The sequence below is a fragment of the Cucurbita moschata genome, unplaced genomic scaffold (genome assembly GCF_002738365.1).
Source record: "Cucurbita moschata cultivar Rifu unplaced genomic scaffold, Cmos_1.0 Cmo_Scf00026, whole genome shotgun sequence".
Taxonomy (NCBI): Eukaryota; Viridiplantae; Streptophyta; class Magnoliopsida; order Cucurbitales; family Cucurbitaceae; genus Cucurbita; species Cucurbita moschata.
This window is the reverse complement of record NW_019268542.1, coordinates 1007263-1023653: the sequence shown is the minus strand read 5'-3', so window position 1 is coordinate 1023653 and position 16391 is coordinate 1007263. Positions and strand designations below refer to the sequence as shown.

The 16391-nt window shown below is 38.2% G+C and overlaps 1 protein-coding gene across 1 annotated transcript; it reads right to left on the bottom strand.

Moving 5' to 3' along the window:
- Positions 1-4515: 4515 nt before the first annotated feature.
- LOC111462123 (trafficking protein particle complex subunit 6B) lies at positions 4516-13288 on the bottom strand. Its single transcript, XM_023105822.1, has 4 exons — positions 12962-13288; positions 5201-5318; positions 4880-5099; positions 4516-4783 (listed from the first exon to the last, which is right to left on the bottom strand). The coding sequence occupies exons 1-4, from the start codon at positions 13111-13113 to the stop codon at positions 4755-4757; spliced, it is 519 nt and encodes a 172-aa protein (XP_022961590.1). The 5' UTR covers positions 13114-13288; the 3' UTR covers positions 4516-4754.
- Between the last annotated feature and the right edge of the window lie 3103 nt (positions 13289-16391).

Genomic DNA, 16391 nt, shown 5'->3' with positions numbered 1-16391 from the left:
ACTGACCAATAGAGATGAGGTTTTTCTTGAGACTAGGAATATATCTGACATCGTTTAATGTCCATTGATTTCCTGTCGAAGTTTTTATGCAGACATCCCCTTTTCCTTCAATCTTCAAATGTTTGTTGTTGGCAAGATACACCTTTCCAAAACTTCCAGATTTGAAATTTCGAAACAGCTCTTTATTTGGAGACGAATGAAAAGATGCACCTGAATCCAAAATTTAGGATTCAATCGGACTGTCCACCTAAGGATTAAAGCATCCCCAACGTCTTCTGCTAAATTTACCGATTCATCGTCATCCTTTGATTTGTGATTTTGCTTCCTCTTTGTACAATCTGCCCAAAAGTGACGTTTTTCTCCACAATTCCAACATTTTATGTTTGGTTTGTTTGGAGATTTTTCTCGGTTCCTTGATTTTGATCGCCCATTGTTTGGACCCTTTGGTTTACTTCTTCTCCTTCGATCAACACTGAGAGCATTGCCTGATGAATCTCTGATTTCCTGTTTGCGAATACTTTCGCTAAGAACTACATCTCAAATTTCATCGAACTTCAGTTTATCAGATCCTCGTGAACTACTCATCACGGCAACAACAGTATCCCATGACTCGGGTAAAGATGACATCAAAATCAATGCCTTAATTTTATCTTCGAAATTAATATCCACCGAACTCAATTGACTTGTAATCATATTGAATTCGTTTATATGACCAGCAACAAATCTACCTTCAGACATTTGTAGATTAAACAACCTCCGCATCAAATACACCTTGTTCATAGCCGAAGGTTTCTCGTACATATTCGACAACGCCTTCAATAGATCTGACATTGTCTTCTCCTTGATAATATTGAAACCCACGTTTTTGGACAGCGTCAATCGGATCAACCCTAAGGCTTGACGATCCTTGACCTTCCACTGCTCCATGGTCATAGTATCCGGCTTTGCCCCCAACAGGGGTTCGTGAAGACCTTTTTGGTACAAACAATCTTCAATTTGCATCTTCCAAAAACTAAAATCGGATCCATCAAATATTTCAATTCCAATCTTTGAAATTTTTATCTTCACAGATCGTTGTGAATTTCGCTTCGCTCTGATACCAGTTGTTAGGATTGATACCAGTTGTTAGGATTGATACCAGTTGTTAGCTCTGATACCAGTTGTTAGCTCTGATACCAGTTGTTAGGATCGCTCAACAACGCACATACTCGATCAAGATGAAGACAAAAAATAGAAGAGAGAAAATACAAGAGGAATATTGGCTAAAGGTTTTATTATTGATGAGTTCAAGTATGTACAACAAAGAGAGAATACAGAGAGGGAAGAAAAGTATATTTTGAGAGCACCGCCTAATGGGATATATATATGGTTTCGATTTACTAAATATAGCTTCCAAAGATTTAAACCTACGAGATATAATCTAACGAATATATCTCAATCAAATCTTTGCCAAATATCTACCATATATATCTCTATCGGATCTTTATGAAACATCTTCCAAATATATCTCTACCAGATCTTTACAAAATATCTTCTAAATATATCTCTACCAGATCTTTACGAAATATCTTCAAAATATATGTCTACCAGATCTAGGCATCAGGCTCCATATCCCATTAGATCTTGGTAGCTTATACCTAGACTCATTCATCTCTTGGATTCTCGTGCAAGGTCTCACAAACCTGTCGTGGTTTGAAATTCTAGGTTCTGGATCTGTTGGTAATCGTTTTGCGGGTCTAAATGCACGGTATTCTAGAAGTATCCCAATCTAGGGTTATGTCTAGCCTACATAGTCTCAAGCGCCCTAGTTTAAGCTCGTAGTTCTTTCCTAAGCAAGAAAGATAACACAAGCAATCATGCATCGGAGCTAACATGCAACAGTTCATGCAATATTAACAAATATGCTTAACGGGAAGATAACGTCCATCTTTACCTGGAACGCAGATTTCACAAGTTTCCCTTCTTCCTCATGCATACATACAATATCATATTCTAAGTCTAGAAAGATTACATAATCGTTTCATATCTAGATTCCATAGATTTCCTTATTTATTTCCTTTCCATGATTCCCATAGTAATATGCTAGGTTCGACTAGCTAAGTTTAAAGGTATTATAGTATGCATGCTTATTCCAAGCGGTTCCTACAAGTACTACTCGTGGGAATCCAAATGGCTACTTACTTGTTTGACACATGTCTTCCAAAGCTCGAGTTTCTTGACGGAAAGGATTCCAAAAATTATGGAATTTCCTTGACAGGTCCTAATTCACATAATAATAGGGTCAGTATCGAAATCGGGACGAAAAATAAGCAAACGGAGGCGGAACAAAGGAAAAACTACTCACGCGCCTACATGCGCCCTGGAGGGCTTCCTACACTCACGTGTCCACGCGCGACTTCCTGCGCAATCGCGGGGCTGTGGCCAGTTTGGTTCCATTCGCATAGTCGAGTGCGGAGCGTTGGTTCAGACTCAGGCCGACTCAATTATGCACGCCTGACGCATGTAGTCTAGCGTGTGGGTCGCGTCTCCCCATCCGGCGGTCGCCACGTGTCGCTCGTTGGTTCTGCCGCACTCCTCCATACGGCGGCCGACGTGTGGCGGCGTTCTGGTCTCTCTCCTCCTGTGTTTTTCCAAATTTCCAGAAACGTGAGTTTTTTGCGTTTTCGATCCATTTTCTTCTGATTTCTATATCTCCAATCCGTAATCCGAATCAACAAGTTCTCTTCACAAATGTAGATCTCATATTTTATTTCTACAATACATTTTTCTTATAATTTTTTTGGTAATCACAGGTCTTATTATTCGAGTTTGAATTTGGAGAAAAACACGAGTTCTTACCAAAAATTTCGTTTTCTTAAAACTCCGATTCGAACAAAAATCTCGACCACCTTCACTCCAAAACTTGCGAAGATCACACTCGTGAGGGTAAAAGTCCAAGAATCACTCAAAAATGTCACTAGCACACAAAAATCTCGATGAACATCTCGATCTTAACATTTGCATACTAACCTTGAGTTCTTGGATGTTTTTGACGATATAGGAAGGTGTGATCGTGAAAGCACCTTGCGTGGACTACTAAAGGTCTAGGTCGAGGATTCTCAGATCTCCAGCGTCGGTTTTTTATCAGATCTTCTCCTCCAACCTCAAAACCCTAATCTTTCTCTCTCCTTTCTCCTCTTTCTCTCCCCTCTCTTCTATCTTTTTTCTGATTATGACCTAATCAAATCAATTCTCTCTTTTTCTGATCATGACCCAATCAAATCAGTCCCATAGGACAAAATGTCTATGTTGACCTTGAGCATTTTTTATTTATTTATTTATTTTATTTAACTCAGGTGCTACAGAACTCACCTGATAGGCCATAAAAAAAACAAATAAATAAAAAGATGGGTGGAGGCGATCCATAAATGAATGGTTTCATCACTTGATGGGGTGCGCCATGTTCCCATGGGAACATGGAATCAAACATGCAACGAACTCCCTATCACATATGTTCAAGAAAATAATCTTCTTGGTGATCGGATGAGCATTGGGTGAGTTGTTCTTTCAAAAGAATGGCCAACAGGACAGAAGGTGAACACTTTCATACGATTCCAACATGAATTATGTAATAAATTTCATTTTAACTATTAATAAGGTCGATTCTAGCATGGTCACAAAGGAGTTGACTCCAACTTAAGTCAAATATTAAATAGATTCTTGCTAGGGAAACTTCGACCCAAAGAACAATAATTCAAGTACTGAATGATCAGGTGGCACGATTATCATACAACCGTTTTCAATCTCTTCAATTCATGACCCTTTCTCAAAGATACTAGATTCCACTATTAATTCATGTCATGGAGGATGTTACATAGATTTCGTCGTCAATGCCACAATTGTCGAAATATCAAGTCTGTTTTGAATTTTTTCTGCTTATATCTATTCGACCATTTGCCTAAATTTCATAAGTGATTTCTAGTAACTAGCTAATATGACCCAAGGCCAAGGCTATCGGTTTATATCTGCCAATGTTACTAATTGCAAATCTCTGCCAAAATCTGCAAATCTCTCTCGAAATCTTCATTTTGGTGCATTATCTCATGCATTTTCATATTAGATTTAAGCATATTGACTTATTTACATCAATAATTACAACCACAATAACATTAGTATCTGAAATTTGGTATACTCACTAGTCGATAAAAATATCGATAAAAATATCAAGAGTTCAATTTTATAGAAATATCAATAGAATACAGAACATCATTCATCTTCTTTATCGTTTAATGTGCGATTCACATATACCAACCATGCGAATGACCATGGATAATGATAATGCATATGTATTTCTTACCGTTTTGATACCTATGTATCATTTCTTAGATACTATCTAAAAGTGTTTTAACACGTAACTCCATTGATCTCTCATAAACTATCAGATCTACAATATTTAGTTATCCAGAAACTCGTACGATTTTAACAACCTATACCAGTGACCATCATGATATATAAATCCATCATCCCAAATGGTAAAATAGGAATAAACGTCACCATACTTCTAAAATCTCGATTCTGAAAAATAATTGCTATCGACTTTCATACATTCACAAGCATTGGTCATATTTTTGTGCTAAAAGTTTCAATAGTTTAGAAGAGGAGAGAGAAATAGAGAAAGGTAAAAAAGAAAGTAAACAGAAGAAAGAAAGAAAGAAGGCATTACAATTGGAGGCGGCGTTGAGGACGTAGCGCATCTTCATTGTCCCACACAGACATCAAACCTTTATGCGAACAACAAATGAACCTATTTCATAACATAAACGATTTCAGCAGATCAGACTCATTTCTCTCAACCCAAAAGAAGGAGAAGTGGATATTATGATGAAGTTAGTTTACTTACATGCTGGGAGATTTGAAATATCAGCAGAAACCGCACAAGGAATTCCCAAATTTGAGAGAGCGCCCCTTATGATTCCACATGGGAAATATAGATGCATGCTTGTTGCCTGAGCTGCCTTGTTTTCACCATCTGCAGAATTATCCTGTGATTCACCTTGAGGAGGATCGACCGACATGCGTGTAAGCCAGCGGAATCGATTATCTTGCAAAACAAAGGTGCCCTGGGAATCAAAATAATTTTTCACATTTAAGCCAAGTTCATGTAGGATGAAGTACACAGGAAAAAGAAAGGGCTTCTCCTAAGTTTGGCTTCTGATCATACTCTATGATTTGTTTTCAAGTTGTCTATCTGCTTTTTGAAGAGTTCAGACCAGAAGTCCTTGCAGATAAATTTGATTGCTTCGAGATGATCAGTGAACCGAGGTCGCTCCATCGTATACCTAGTGAAAATAAAGATCGGTAGTTGAGTTGCAATATTTAACCATCAAATAGCATGAATAAAAAAACCATTAAATGGGCAAGAAAAAATGGAAGCCAAGTCATAATGTATTAGAAAATCTTGGCAGAAAATTTAATTTGAGTCAAACACAAGCAAAACAAGGAAAAGAAAATCACTGGAGGAAGATCAAAGAGTTCCCAGTTTCTCCTTTCCTAATAAAGCATACCCTCCCTCCATCTTCACATCTACTATATACCCCTCCTACTCGCAACTACTCGTCACATTGTTGGGCGAGATTCTTGCATTAGTATGAGAGGTACATAATAGAGAGGAATGAAGCATTCCTTATAAGGGTGTGGAAACCTCTCCCTAACAAACGTATTTTAAAAACCATGAGGCTAACAGCAATAATAGGTCAAAGCGGACAATATCTGTTAGCGGTGGGCTTGGGTCGCTATACCTAGAATCCTCCAAATTTTCATGCCATTGATCCTTTGCAGCGATTTTAGAAAGCATTAGGGATAACTACATCGGTTAAGCTAACACTAGTGGCCAAATACAAGATGTGGGATAATGCAAACTGACATTTTTTACCATTGGCAACTAACTGATGCTCCCAAAGCACCTGAAGAACTGCTGCAAGAAAGCTTAAATGATCGTTGAATTGACACTACAAACCAGAATATCATAAAAGAAGGACAAGAAAACCTGTATGAAAAGGCCGAAGGATATTAATCTTAAGAGATTGGAAATGCAAGGAAATATTAGTCAACCTTCACGGCGTTACTATGGGTATCATCTAGTAAGAGCTTGCTTAATCGGGGGTAACCTTCCAATTGATTTTGGAAAAGATAATGCCTGCATAGAGTTCATCGAACAATTCATCCGCAACTCAAATGGGATATTAGATTGGAATCATTACTCAACTTAAAGCTTTATAACCAACATAAAAACGCAAGTTCTTAATCGATAAAAAGAAAAAGGGCTTGAAAACAATCTAGTGCTCAGTTGAACAATCCCATTTAATAACGTTCCGATAACTAACCACTCAATTTCATCCTTTTGAAATGGTGGATAAGGATAGGGAACGTGATTTATCTAAGATATAACTAGTAAGTAGTAACAATGCAATAGTATGGTCCTAGTTTTGCGATGGAGGTAGATCCGTAAAAAGCTTGAAACCCGAGGGAAATTTATCCAAGCCTTGTTGAATTTCCTCCAATACATAAGTACACAACAATTCCTCTTCTACCTTTGCCCTCAGCTCAACTAAAACACTCTGGCCCTACCCTTTAATAGCCTGAACAAGGATTTCAGTGTCACCTGCAAACGTATAAAACTTGGTATCACCCATAAACACATGATCATCTCTCCAACCTGCAAATTTCCAATAATTTCTTTCAATCCACCTTCACAACCCCTAAGGTAGTCATGCTCCTAGTTTTCTCGGTTATATCAGTTGTCCTCGTCAATTTATCACTCAGTTCCTTCAATTCTTTCTCATTCTGAGAATCTGGCTTCTCCTTCTCTTGATTTTTCCTGTTTATTGACCAATAGGAAAATGAGGGCTATTTTGGACTCGTTACCTTTGTTGGAGACTCTCACTTTAACCCTGATGGGGGTGTTTGCTTTCAGAGCCCCTATCTATCCAAAGGTTTCTCTTGTAATTCTTCTTTTTGTGTTTAGTCAGTATTTCTCCTCCCCCTCTCCTTAGGTCAACAGTTTCCGTTTTTTTCCTCTATGCCGAAGGTAAAGATTTTCAAGAAAGTCAAGTTCTTGTTTGGCAGGTTATGCATGGAAGAGTTAATACCTTAAACCAAATCGGCTAGGGGGTCCATGGTGATCAGATCATTTTGTTGTGTTGTGGGCGACAAAGGATAGGGATTAATCTTCTTTCGGGGTATGATTTTTCTAATACTATTTGGAGTTACTTCTTTGAGGTGTTTGATTACTGTTTGACCAGATGTCGGGATTGTAAAGAGACGATCACGATCTCCTACTCCATTCAATTCTCTAGAGAATGGACGTTTTTGCCGCCTCTGGGGTGAGAGAAATGATAGTTTCTTCAAGGGTCAAAAGAGATTTTCGAGTGAATTTGGTCCTTAGATTCTACGTTTATCTTTGGAATTTCCAGCATCATTTTCTAAATTTCAAACTAGCTTTGTGTAGAATTAAAAATCTAGTCTTCGTTCCTTTGATTGACCTTGGAACTTTAACTTGGATCTTGACCTTTAGGGTCATTTTATAGTATGTCTCCCTAAATGAGAAGTTTTTATACTTCACATCACAGGACTTGGAACAGACAAGTTTAGATGAACGAGAAGTTTTTATAATTCACATCAAAGGACTTGGAACAGACAAGTTTAGATGAATGACAAAAGGAAGGGACTCAAATATTTCCCAAAAAACATCTTCTAAATTTGACTTCACCTCCTGAAGAGAATTTTGGGTAAAATATGGTTGTTTTTGTAAAAAGAACACAAAAGATTTCTGTGAGGATCAAAACATTTATACCCTTTTTTATTTGAAGCATAACCCAAGAAAATGCATTTTGTGGCCCTATGATCAAGTTTTGGTAGAAAAAGCTAGGTATTTGGACCTATGCGATGCAACCAAAAATTTTTATAGGTAAATCCAAATGTATGCGAGAAGTTGGGAAAAAAAAGTTTTAAGACATTCATGGGGTTCAAAAATTTTAAATTTTGGTAAGAGACTTCATTAATGATTGAAATTTACAAAAAGGATGTAATATTCACAACAACCATCTTATTTATCAAATAGTAGCCATGGTTACAACTCCCCATAAATACTTAAGAACATGCATAGCAAACATTATGGCACATGCAACTCAAGTAAATTTTTATTTTTCCATTCATCAATTCAATTTTGTAGAAGAGTATCTCGACAAGTAGATGAATGTAAAACACCTTTTATCTTTTAAAAATCACTTATTGAAATACTTATTTTCATTGTCAAGAGTGTAAAGTGCTGATTTCAATTTCGAGTTTCAATCATGTTTCCAAAATGAAAAGATATTTTACCTCAAATTTCTTGGTCATTAAGTAGACCCAATAGTGTGTGTGATCATCCATAAAAGCAACAAACTACTTTTTACCACTACGAGTCAAAATTTTAGAGGACCACACACATCACTATGAATTAAGTAAAATGAGAATACAAATAAAAATGATAATGTGATAAGTGGCTCCAAAATCAATGATCTACGAAGATGAATTATTACAAGAAAAGGCATGAAGATAGTTACCTATTTCTTTCAAGGAAACACAAAGAACACCAAATGGCAAATTGGTTTGTAGTAGTTGTAGGGGTCAATGAATTTGTTCCATACTGAAGTAACTTGAGTTGGCAACAAATAATGTCTAGTTAGAAAGAAACCCCAAACCAAGATTTAGAACCGAACCAAAATATTAATGGAACCAAACCAATTGACCATGCCTGAATCGAACCAGACTTGAACCGACAAAAGAGAAAAAAAAAAAAAACCAAATCATATTGGTTTCAGACCCACAACAACCACAAAGAAGAATGGTTTAACACTTGCAACGAGGAACTATATGACAACCGTCTCTGCGGAGCAGCAAATAGAGCTTCAATTGACCGATGTAAAACTTTTGTGGTTATACCCATGATGTACAACCAACACAATTGTTGAACAAAAGAAAACTTAGATCTATGAACACTCACAAATCACACAAACAAACCAACTGATGAACAAGAACTGCAATGAATCAATGAATGAGCAAAAACTACGTTTGTGAACAAGCAAGAATCACATGAAGAAACCAACGAACGAACAAGAACTTCTCAAACACAAAGAAACCATCAAAAGTAAAATTGTCATTTTATGATTAATGCTAGGGTTCAAACGGCAATGACTGTAGAGGCTAGGGTTTCCAAAAGTTAGGATTTTTGCACCAACTTGAATTTGGAAGAAAATACTATTGTATTTCTTCTTACTTCTATGAATCAAATACATGGTCTTTTTATATTAAAGAAAGATCATCTTCAACTAAGGAAAAAAATCTTAAAGATATAACGGATAAATACGCCTTGTAACGTCTCATGCTCAGGATTCGGATTCGGATTCGGATTTGGATTAGGATTTGAAATCTGAATTTGACACATAATGACCTTGGCATTCTTCTACATCCGTCGTGATCACGTTATTTGCTTGTCTTGAAGTGCTTCTAAGAGTAAACACTATCCTCACAGACCAACACGGGTCCTTTCAACACGTTTCGTCCTCACTCATATGCATCCTAGAAAAATTATTTGGAGGCTACCCAATATAAAATTGCTCCAAGCTGAGCATGCTTAATTTTGGTGTTTCAAGCCACCGAAAAGGAAGATGCACCTTGTTGGTATAGACAGTAACTTCAATTCTTTTAAGCCTTTCTCAACCAACCTATCATTAGGATCACTCTCATTTAGATGTGGTATTAATTTATTCATGTACTCCTCCTTTACTCGGGCATTAATCACATAATACACATCTAATATTACAAAAAATATAAAGAAAATCCAACATGTATTCTATTGTTACCCACTCTAATTGTTCATGGCTATCCTTAAAATAATCATCAAAATCATGAAAAAAATTCTCCTTCCCCGAATTTCACCGTTGTTTGAATGAGTTTTCCTTTTTGAAATATCCATCGACATCTGCAAAGACAAATTGTTTAGTATGAAGTTCTTGAATTTGAATGGGTGGAAGTACATTTCTTGGAAGTTCTTTAGGTCTTCTTGCCCAATGTTGACTTTCGAGTTGGTAGTATAGGACCTCTTCTATGTATATTTCCTGTGGTTGATTTCTACCTAGTGGAGGCAAATTTCTTGGATTTTCTTACAGTCTTCATGCCATATCTTAAGGTGGTCTTTGGTAAACTTGGAGTTCCACTCCTTCGTAATATTCTAGAGGTTGATTTCAAATAGATGGTGGTATGTTTCTTGCAACCTTCTTGTGTCATATAATGGTTGTTTTTCAGGCCGACAATGTTCTGTTCCATTGTGTCCGTAATTACATTGTTGCTAATTGTAATTTGGCCATCCATTTTTTCGGTCATAGCTTTCATCAGTTGTAAAAGCTCATGTTGACTATTTCTCATCTCTCCCATGGATTTTTCCATTCTGAGGATAAAGTGAGAAATTGTTCAGGGAGAGAGGAATTCATCCTCCTCACCGGTTTGAGCTGCATCAACACCGGAGGTGTTGGGTTTTTTTGCCCAGCCATTTAGATCCCCTTGTCAGATGCTTGGATACCAAAATAATGTAGTAAAGACTGGTTTGAATCAAAACTTCTGTATGGTGTAATTGAATGCCAAAATACAACCAAAGGTCTAGATATATAAGGTCACAAGCTGGCCAACTAACCACAGAACCCTCAAAATAATACCCAACTTGGTCAAAGGGTAATTCAAAAATAACCCACGATAAACTAAAGAACAAGAAAGCCAGAACTTAAAAAAACTTAAAAGAAAATACAAGATCTTTAAAAGAAACATAAAAGAAAATACAAGATCTTTAAAAGAAACATAAAAGAAAGATCCAAAAAAATCATGGTACATCAAGTTTGTTATCTGTTATCACATGCATTGTGAGAAAAAAGAAGGTTCTGGAACAAAGTGGGGCTGTAAGCTGATTAATGGGCTGGATTTGGGTAAGTTGGGTAAACGCATTTGTTTTCTGAAAAAGAGGTTATTACAAAATATGTGCTTTGGGTTGTGTTGTCTTCTATTTTAAACCCAAAATCCAACTTGTCGTCGTACACATGCAAGAAAACCAATCTACCAGCCACTACGATCTGTTTTTCACCTACGCTGCATCACTTCTACCGGGAAAAATCACACCATTAAGCTATCCTACTTGTCCGTTGTTGGCGGCCGCATATGTCGTTTGACTTCCTTTATTTTTCACTAGTACTGCTGCACATCCTGACTTTTGTGCTGGACCGTCCGGATTTTATATTCGAGAATGCTAGGTTTCAATTCTAAAGGGGTGAATACATTAATAAAAAAGGTTGCTCAATTTTGGTTTTTGTAGTTTAGCCACACCTTCTCAACAATGTGTTTTTAGGGACGGGTAATGATAGGGATGCTGTAAGAGTATTATTAGGATATTAAGCGTATAGTAGCAATTAGGGAAGAGTGTTATTAAAGGATTTGTTATAAATAGAGAGAGGAGGGTTAGGCATTATTTTGGTGAGTGAATTAGGGCTTCAGCACTTGGTTTATCTTGTAGTTCTTATCTTTTATATTTCAATAATATTCTAGTTCTGTTTGGATTCTATCAACAACTTCCCAACTAACCAAGTGAGAACCCTTCCCTTCCTCCACCCTTTCCCATAAAAAGTTACACCTAAGTCTCTCGAGGGTATTGCAGTCCTTCACATGGTTCCTAAATAAAGACAAGTAAATAAGGATTTCACTAAGAATTGACAGGATTTCGGTAAGTCTCCTTCCCTTAGCGAAAAATCCTTTTGTCCAAAAGGATAAATGTTTCAGAACTTTTTCCACCATGGGTCCTAAAAGGCCCATAGTTATGACCAAGGGTGAGACCGAAGAAAGATGAAAGGAACAACCCCACCTCACAACTCACCCAAAAAGCCCATCTCTCCAACTTGGAGGGGCTATCTAGGATACCAATAACAGAGCATTTGCCTTTTTTAATCTTTAAACTTGAGATAGATTCAAAGAACCAAAAGATCTGGTTAAGATTGACAAATGACTCCTCTTTCCTCGAGCAAAAAGACTATGCATCATCACACGGGAGATGAGACATCCTTCCCCACATGAAAACCCTCAACAACCCCCTTCTCCACTCCTCTCGAAACAATCCTACTCAAAATGTACACCACCTAGAGGAAAAGAATGGGAGAGAGAAGATCACCTTATCTAGAACCCTGAGTGGCATGAATCCTACCCCGAGATTTTCACTAACAAAAATGGAATACCTAACCATCCTAACGCAACTCTGGATCCAAAGCCTCCATATGTACCCAAAACCATTTTTACCCAAGGCTCTATCTAGGAAATTCTGATCCACATGATCGTAAGCAAAATCAATCTTGAATATAACCCCCTCACGCTTACGAGTACAATAATCATCAATGGCATCATCAGCTAGAAGAGCCTAATCCAACATTTTCCTTCTAGTAATGAAGGCCCCTGGCTAATCAGAGACAGTCCTAGGGAGGACTTTCCTAAGCCTATTCGCCAAGATCTTGGCCAGAATTTTACATACACTAGTGATTAAGCTAATGGGTCTAAAATCTTGGATCCTTTGAGGCTTATGGGTCTCTAGACCTCACAAAACACTTTCTAGAGGTCGTCTTTGATACCAACCGAGTTATCCTAAAAAAAAATGTCATGGTGAGACCATCAGAGCTAGAGGAACACTTCTAACCTGCAATTCTAAGCCCAACGATTGTTCTTCACATGCTCAATTATAAATCTCCCAAACATACACATTCAATAAAATAGAAAACCTAACGACAATAACCACTCAAAATGCAACAACAGATCCATGAGCCAACTCTAGAAATCAAAATCTAAGCAACAAAGAATCCCGATCCCGAGACAATTCACAGATACAAAAAGAAGGGTAAAAAGTGCGGTGGAGAAATACCGTTCGGAGAGCTGATGGCCAACCTGATAGCCGATTGCTTCGATGCGACGGGCGGCAAGCTCCGGCTTATTGGCGTAGAACCGATTACAATAAGTGGAAACCATTTCCGTCAATAGACTGTCAACGCAACTCTCTGAGACCTCTCTCCCCATGTGTTTCTTCTCTGCGATCAAGCGGAATTGTTGAAACTGAAGTTCACTTCGACGGAATTGGAAAGGAAAGGCAGAGCGAGGTGGAGGATGAGAGGATCGACTCAGTGCCTTGATTCCGCCCTGAATCTAGATTCATCTACTAAATGACGACATGTCGTATGAACGGATTTTTTTTTTTTTTGGTGAAAACTTAAATTTTAAGTCTACAATATGAATACTCAAATTTAATTATGCATATTAAAAAATGGCAAAAAATCCCTTTTTTTTTAATTAAAAATATGGAAAATATAAAATTTTAATATTAAATCAAAGGATTAAAATTGTAATGTCTCACATTCGTTGGGGGAGAACAAAACACCCTTTATAAGGTTATGGAAACCTTCGAAGCCCAATAGGGAAAGCCCAAACAGGACAATATTTGGTAGCAGTGAATCTGGGCCGTTACAAAATATTTGCTAACGGGTGGATCTGGGCGATTACAAATGATATTAGAGTCAGACACTAGACTATGTGCCAGCGAGGAAGCTCTTCCCCAAAGGGGGTGACACGAGACGGTGTGCCAGTAAGAACGCTGGCCCCAAAGGGAGTGGATTTGGCGGGGGTCCCACATCAATTAGAGAAAGGAAAAACTATCAGCAAAGACGTTGGGCCCCGAAGGAGGGTGGATTGTGATGTCTCACATTAGTTGGGGAAGAGAACAAAACACCCCCAAAGGGGGTGGATTTGGCAGGGGTTCCACATCGATTGGAGATAGGAAAGAATGCCAGCGAGGACGCTGGCCCCAAAGGGGGTGGACTATAATGTCCCTTGGGAGGAGAACAAAACACCATTTGGAAACCTTGAGGGGAAGCCCGAAAGAGAAGGGAAAGCCCAAAGAGGACAATATTTGCTAGCATAAACCTTGAGCGGAAGCCTGAAAGAGAAGGGAAAGCCCAAAGAGGACAATATCTACTAGTAGTGGATTTGGGCTGTTACAAAAATACTCTAAATTGTAGGTATAATTCAGGTGGTGTGTCAGCAAGAATGTTGACCCCCAAGGGAGGATGGACTATGAGATCCCACGTCAGTTGGAGGGGCTGTGGCAGGGCTAACCTGTACGCTACAAGTCTAATCCGAACTAGGATCTGACGTGGGAGGGGTTGTGGCAGGGCTAACCTATATGCTACAGGTCTAATCCAAACTAAGATCTCAAAGAGTCTGATAAAGCGTGGACTCAACTTGCTTTTGCGTCCAAACATTAAAACACCTTTCATTGGGGCCACCTTCAAGAATACCATGTCGCCCACCTCAAATTCTAGGCTCCTTTGTCGTCATAACTTTTTTGTCTACTCTGAGCAGTGTGCATTCCTAATCTGATCTTTTGTACCACCTCATGAACTAATTCATGACCTACCAACTCACGTTCCCCTACTTCGTCCCAACACAATGAAGTCTTACATCATTTTCCGTACAAAGCCTCTTACGGTGTCATGCCAATTTTCTTGAAAGCTGTTATTGTAGGCAAATTCCCTTAAATGTAATTTCATGTCCCAGCTATCTTCGAAGTCTAATACAAAGGCACATAACATATCTTATAGGATCTTAGTTTAAACGTTCTGTTTGACCATCTGTCTATGAGTGAAAAGTTGTACTGAAATCCAGGCAAGTACCTAACGCTTTCTGAAGTCTACACCAAAATGCCGACGTAAAGTGTAGGTCTTGATTTGATACAATTGACACAGAAACTCCATGCAATATAACAATTTTCTTCCGGTATAACTGTGCTCAATTGTCCACTATGTAGGCTTTATCCAGAAGAAAATGTGTTGATTTTGTCAATCTGTCCACAATTTACCCATATGATTGTGTAACCATTCAACGTTCTTGGCAACCATACTATAAAATCTATGACTATATTCTCCCATTTCCATTCTAGCACACTGAGGGGTTGTAACAATCCCGCCATTTTTTGTCTAGGTGCTTTGACTCGTTGGCATACTAGACATTCACTCACAAATTCTGTTATGTCTTTCTTCACACCACGCCACCAAAAATGTTGCTTTAAATCTTGATACATCTTGGTACCACCGGGGTGCATAGCGAACGGGGATTATATGTCTCGCCTAGTATCTCATTTTCCATTCTTCCACTGTCGGTATGCACAAACATCATTGGCACAGTAATTTGCCATTAGACGATGTGAAGAAGCTATCAATTGGTCCTACCGTTAACTCATTAAGTGTTTTTCCTAACCCAGGGTCTCCTACTTATGCAAACATGGTCCTTTGTCGGAGTGTGAATTGGACTGTCAGTTGGGCTAGCTGTGCTCTAATTCCTTCCATTGTCACTGTTATCCCAGCTTGTTAGAAAATTTGTTTGTACTCGGGGCTCTCTCATGATTAATGCTAACGAATGAACCGTCTTCCTACTTATGGCATCGGCAACCACGTTGGCCTTCCAAAGGTGGTACTGGACGTCGATGTCATAGTGCTACTAGTAGCACAGGGCTTGAGTATTTTAAGAAATACTTAGTGAGTCACCCCAATGTTTGGGTTAGTAATGCAATCACACATATAATATGATTGGGACCTATCGTTTAAAACCGTTACATGGCCTTGGACTCTTTCTAGTTTCAGGCAGGGTTGGATGTATGGTACTTTGGACCCACTAGGCAGGCTCGTGTACGTACCCCTAGGTCTAACTTGGTCAGACACAACACGTTACACGTTACCGAATGCCACAAAAAAGGAAAAGCCTGCATGATATCATGGAGAACATAATATCGAAGGTATGCATCCGTACTTACATCACATAACGAAGAAATATCACGATGCGCATGACATAGATACATGCATGAGGTCCCCATGATTTACATTCATACATTCATAGCATAGTATTAACATCATTCCTTTTCCGCTTTCATCCAAGACATATTACATATATGCATTATGTAAACATGACAATCATCACATAATCCATCACGTAACTTTACCAGGCAAGACATGAAATGACATACATAACGTTTCATTTCATTCATAACATAGTGTAATGGAACCTCGTTACTAGTTGGAGTGACCCATACAACCTCGTTATATCTCACCAGAGTAAACCCATACAACCTCGTCATAACTTTACATGGCAAGACACGAAAATATATATCTCACCAAAGTAAACCCATACAACCCCGTTACTAGTTGGAGTGACCCAAGCCATATGTGTAAGACTCCAAGTATGATGAAGATGCTCAAGCAACGACCGAGGAGTCATCCTTCTATGATCACATAATTTAACATTTTAAA